Here is a 6000-nt window from a genome sequence, read left to right on the forward strand (position 1 = left end):
CGTCGAATTTCCTGTTCCTTGGATGCTGCCTGACCAGAGGTAGGGACACTACCACGACACAACAAAAGTCCTACTCTCCTTTTGACTTGATAAAATTGGGCTGATCTCGCTGAGGAAATAAGGTTGATAGAATTTCCCTTGGTCTATCCCATTCTTCATCACCCTGTGCTCACTGATCTATAATGGCCCCTGATCCTGATCCTTGTTTCCAAATCCCTGGCCTCACTTCTCCCTACCCCTGCAACTTACACCAGCTCAGTAATCTGAGATTTTCACCATAGAACTGTTTTTCCAAACAGCACCCATCGCCTCTTCTGAAATGGACATACCCCGCTCCCCCCTTTGCCCTAACCATCCTCCTCCACCCAAACCCCAACTTTTCTTCAGCCTCCTCCCCCATTCCCTGGACCCCGAGCCCTATCTCGCCATTCTCCTGAGCTCTAACCCACCTGCGCTTCACCCATCCCTCACATTCCCCACCCCATCACCATACTCCTCTCCTATCCCTTCCGCACCTCCCTCATGCTCCCTTCCACCCACCAAACCCCACTCACCTCCAAACCCCTTGCTCCTTCCCAATCACCAGCCCCTCCCATAACCCCACCAGCCCTCTCCTCTCCCTTCCACCCGATCTCTATCTCCACCTAAACCCCCAATCTGCTCTTCCCTTTCCCTCCCCAAACTTCCACCGTCACACTCCTCTCCCTCACCTTCCCCCATCAGCCCCTCAACAGTAACCCTAGCTCCAATTCTCCCCCCCCACATCTCCACCCCAACTTCCACCCACACCACTCCCGACGCCCCCCCCAACACTCCCCGACGCCCTCCTCGACACTCCCCTCCCCCGACGCCCCCCCGACACTCCCCCCTCCCAACACTCTCTCCTCCCGACACCCCCTGACACTCCCCCCCGACGCCCCCGACACTCCCCTCCCCCCGACGCCCCCGACACTCCCCCCTCCAGACACTCCCCCCTCCCAACACTCCCCTCCCCCCGACGCCCCCGACACTCCCCTCCCCCCGACGCCCACCGACACTCCCCCTCCCCCCTCCCCCGACACTCCCCGCCCCCCGACACTCCCCCTCCCCCCTCCCCCGACACTCCCCCCTCCCCCGACACTCCCCTCCCCCCGACGCCCCCCGACACTCCCCCTCCCCCGACACTCCCCTCCCCCCGACGCCCCCCGACACTCCCCCTCCCCCGACACTCCCCTCCCCCCGACGCCCCCCGACACTCCCCCTCCCCCGACACTCCCCTCCCCCCGACGCCCCCCGACACTCCCCCTCCCCCGACACTCCCCTCCCCCCGACGCCCCCCGACACTCCCCCTCCCCCGACACTCCCCTCCCCCCGACGCCCACCGACACTCCCCCTCCCCCGACACTCCCCCGACACTCCCCCTCCCCCCCTCCCCCCGACACTCCCCCTCCCCCCGACACTCCCCTCCCCCCGACGCCCACCGACACTCCCCCTCCCCCGACACTCCCCCTCCCCCCGACACTCCCCTCCCCCGACACTCCCCTCCCCCGACACTCCCCCTCCCCCCGACACTCCCCTCCCCCGACACTCCCCCTCCCCCCGACACTCCCCCTCCCCCCGACACTCCCCCTCCCCCCGACACTCCCCCTCCCCCGACACTCCCCCTCCCCCCGACACTCCCCCTCCCCCCGACACTCCCCTCCCCCCGACGCCCACCGACACTCCCCCTCCCCCCTCCCCCGACACTCCCCCTCCCCCCGACACTCCCCCTCCCCCCGACGCCCACCGACACTCCCCCTCCCCCGACACTCCCCCTCCCCCCGACACTCCCCCTCCCCCCGACCCTCCCCTCCCCCCGACACTCCCCTCCCCCGACACTCCCCCTCCCCCCGACACTCCCCTCCCCCCGACACTCCCCTCCCCCGACCCTCCCCCTCCCCCCGACCCTCCCCCTCCCCCCGACCCTCCCCCTCCCCCCGACCCTTCCCCTCCCCCCGACCCTTCCCCTCCCCCCGACCCTCCCCTCCCCCCGACCCTCCCCTCCCCCCGACACTCCCCCTCCCCCGACACTCCCCCTCCCCCCGACCCTCCCCTCCCCCCGACCCTCCCCTCCCCCCGACCCTCCCCTCCCCCGACACTCCCCTCCCCCCGACACTCCCCCTCCCCCCGACACTCCCCCTCCCCCCGACGCCCCCCGACACTCCCCCTCCCCCCGACACTCCCCCTCCCCCCGACACTCCCCCCGACGCCCACCGACACTCCCCGCTCCCCCGACACTCCCCTCCCCCCGACACTCCCCCCGACACTCCCCCTCCCCCCGACACTCCCCCCTCCCCCCGACGCCCACCGACACTCCCCGCTCCCCCGACACTCCCCTCCCCCCGACACTCCCCCCGACACTCCCCCTCCCCCCGACACTCCCCCCTCCCCCTCTGCCCCCAACTCTCCCCCAAATCTTCTCTCTCCCCTGAAACCCCTCTCCGTCCCCTCACCCGCTCACTGGTCGTCAGGCTCTCGATCGCATTATTCTCCTCCTCGTTGAAGTACTGGGTGGCGAGGCAGCGGCGGGAGGAGCCGCTCTCCGCGGCCGGAGTGCTGGCGGCCATCGCCAAGCCTGAAGCCCGAGGCCTGGCCCAGCCCGTCACTACGCATGTGCTGAAGAAGGTGCGCGATAAACCCCACTGCGCATCCCACCCCTAAACTACAACTCCCGGCAGACCCCGCGCCAGCCGAACCCTCAACCAACTTTATTGGTACTTTCATTGTCCTCTCTCTTATTCAATGATCATTGCAGCTACCAACCTGGACTAAAAGAAGTCCCTCATTGCACACTGCCAATGGCTGATAGGTTAAAGCAGTTTGGCTGCTAGTTATAGAGTCATACAGATGTACAGCATGGAAAGAGACCCTTTGGTCCAACTTGGCTAAACCACTCATATCCTAAATTAATCTAGTCCCATTTGCCAGCAACTCTTCCTATTCATGTACCTCTCCAGAAGCCTTTTAAATGTTGTAATTGTACCAGCCTCCACCACTTCCTCTGGCAGCTCATTACATACTGTGGGATATAGGAAATTTATGTTTCTTCTGCAATTCTAAAATTCATTATATAAAAAATAACTGAACTCCATTAGTGTGCAATTGTTTCAGCCAGGAGCTGAGTCAACAAGAATGTGAACTCTGTGGAGGAAATGCTAATTGGTTTGCTAAGGATGTAACACATGGTAAAGCCATTTAGAAGGGCTTCTTGATAAGATGCTTTGAAAACAGACAGTTAAACTCAATATGCCTGTATAAACATCTGTTTCCCATTTTTACAGAAAGAGGAACAAAACCACAATTAATCGAGTCTTAATAATAAGATGCTGAGAGGAGCAGCACCAATGGAAGGAGTAAATCATGATTAGGGAAGCAGGCAAAGGGCAAACAGCCCTGAGAATAGGAATGAGCATGTTTTTTACAGACAAGACCGGATAAGACACGAGATAAGCAGGAGGGTCTCAGGGAAGTGGAGGATGTAAACGGGGGGGGAAACAATGAAATAAGGAAAAAATATGTGGTAACCAAATTGTATAAATATCGAGTATTTGTTGAATTTGGTGTGTGTTTTGTCCCTGCCTTGTGGACATCACACCCACTTGCAAGTGTGAAATAAAGAGCTCTGCTGATTCAGATCTTGTCTCAGACTGAAATTATTGCAAGTGAGTGAGCTTTGTTTCTGATACATACACACACCACCCTCTGCATCAAAACGTTGCCCCTTGGGTCCCTTATAAATTTCTCCCCTTTCACCCTAAACCTACGCCCACTAGTTCTGGACTCCCCCGCCCCAGGAGACAAACATAAGAAAGGTCACTAAACTTGAGAGTTGACTCGGCTTTCTGTCCACAGATGCTGCCAGACCCGCTGAGTTTCTCCAGCAATTATTGCTTTTGTGTAACAGCATAAGAGGTAGGAGTGAAGTAGGCCTTTCATCCTTTTCGCTACTTCTCCACAATTTGGTACAATCATGATTGATCTCATCTCATCCTCACCTCATGCCCACATTACATAACCCTGAAACCAATTGCTAATGAAAAGATTGTCTCAGCATCCACCTCACCCTAGGGTAGTGAATTCCACAGATTCGTGACCCTTGAAAAAAGTAATTCCTCCACATCTCTGTTTCAAATCTACTACCCCTTAACCTAAAACTATAAAATCTCATTGTAGATTGCCCCACAATAGGAAACATCCTCTCTACACTTACTAACAACCAGAATAAACAAACAGAATTACTTAATTCACAAAAGCCGAAATTGCTGGGGAATATCAGCATGAGTATATGAATAGGAAGGGTTTGGAGGGATATGGGCCGGGTGCTGGCAGGTGGGACTAGATTGGGTTGGGATATCTGGTCGGCATGGATGGGTTGGAACTAAGGGACTGTTTCCATGCTGTACATCTCTATGACTCAATCTCAGCGTTCGTAGAGAGAGAAAAAAAGAGTTCAATTTCAGAACACTGAACGCTTCAGAACATTTCTGAAGAAGGATCACTGGACTCAAAACATTAACTCTGCTTTTTCTCCACAGCTGCTGCCAGACCTGCTGAGTTTCTCCAGCAATTTCTGTTTCTGTTTAAGATCTTCAGCATCCGTAGTTATTGAATTAACTCTTTCTCTCTCCACAAATGGTAATGAAGTTTAATTTAGATAAATGTGGGGTGTTGCATTTTGATCAGGCAAATTAGGGCAAGATTTTTACACTTAAAGGTGGGACCCTGGGGAATGTTGCCAAAAAAGAGACCTTGGGTGCAGATTCCTTGCAAATGAAATTAGAGGTAGACAGGATAGTGAAGAAGACATTTGGTACACTTGCCTTCATTGGTCAGTGCATTGAGTACAGGAGTTGAGATATCATGTTGCAGCATACAGGACTGAAAATGTGTTGCTGGAAAAGCGCAGCAGGTCAGGCAGCATCCAAGGAGCAGGAGACTCGACGTTTCGGGCATGAGCCCTTCTTCAGGAATCCTGAAGAAGGGCTCATGCCCGAAACGTCGAGTCTCCTGCTCCTTGGATGCTGCCTGACCTGCTGCGCTTTTCCAGCAACACATTTTCAGCTCTGATCTCCAGCATCTGCAGACCTCACTTTCTCTTAGCAGCTATACAGGACACTGGTTAGGCCAATTTTGGAATACAGCATCCAGTTCTGGCCTCCCTGCTATAGGAAAGATGTTGTGGTACTTGAAAAGGTTCAGAAAAGATTTACAAGGATAGTGCCAGGGTTTGAGGATTTGAATTGTAGGGAGAGGCTAAATAGGTTGGGGCTGTTTTCCCTGGAGTGTCAGATGCTGAGGGGTGAACTTATAGAGGTTTATAAAATCATGCAGGGCATGGTTGGGATAAATAGACAAAGTCTTTTCTCTGGGGTGTGGGAGTCCAGAACTAGAGGGGTTCAGGGTGAGAGGGGAAAGATATAAAATAGACCTAAGGGGCAACTTTTTCACACAGAGGGTGGTACATGTATGGAATGAGCTGCCAGAGGAAATGGTGGAGACTAGTACAATGGCAACATTTAAAAGGCATCTGGATGGGTATATGAATAGGAAGGGTTTGGAGGGATATGGGCCAAGTGCTGGCAAATGAGACTAGATTAATTAGGGTATCTGGTCAGCATGGACAAGTTGGACCGAAGGGTCTGTTTCCATGCCTTACGTATCTATTACTATCTTACCGCCATCTCCCAAGTGTGAGATATTTGAAAACAGCACTGCCACGGGGTGGAACAGGATCTTGACAAATGACCCACAATCAGCTGGAATGTGTCACAATGGGAGAATGCACAGAGGCCAGATCCGCTCAACTGTCCAGCTCCTCGTCCATTTAATTAAACTCAGCAGTGACTCAATCCTCTTTCTTCATTTATCTAAGATTCATAGAACATTACAGCACAGTACAGGCCCTTCGGCCCTTGATGTTGTGCCAACCAGTGGAACCTATCTGAAACTTATCTATCCTACACTATTCCATTTTCATCCATA

General features: G+C 55.1%; 1 protein-coding gene across 1 annotated transcript in view; it reads right to left on the bottom strand.

The window, feature by feature from the left end:
• Positions 1–2616, bottom strand: part of sympk (symplekin) — a 54066-nt gene extending 51450 nt beyond the window's left edge. The window contains exon 1 of the mRNA XM_060856105.1: positions 2472–2616. Within this exon, the coding sequence (XP_060712088.1) occupies positions 2472–2585 (114 nt within the window). The 5' untranslated portion in view covers positions 2586–2616. The remainder of the gene's footprint in view (positions 1–2471) is intronic.
• Between the last annotated feature and the right edge of the window lie 3384 nt (positions 2617–6000).

The sequence above is a fragment of the Hemiscyllium ocellatum genome, chromosome 47 (genome assembly GCF_020745735.1).
Source record: "Hemiscyllium ocellatum isolate sHemOce1 chromosome 47, sHemOce1.pat.X.cur, whole genome shotgun sequence".
Lineage (NCBI taxonomy): Eukaryota > Metazoa > Chordata > Chondrichthyes > Orectolobiformes > Hemiscylliidae > Hemiscyllium > Hemiscyllium ocellatum.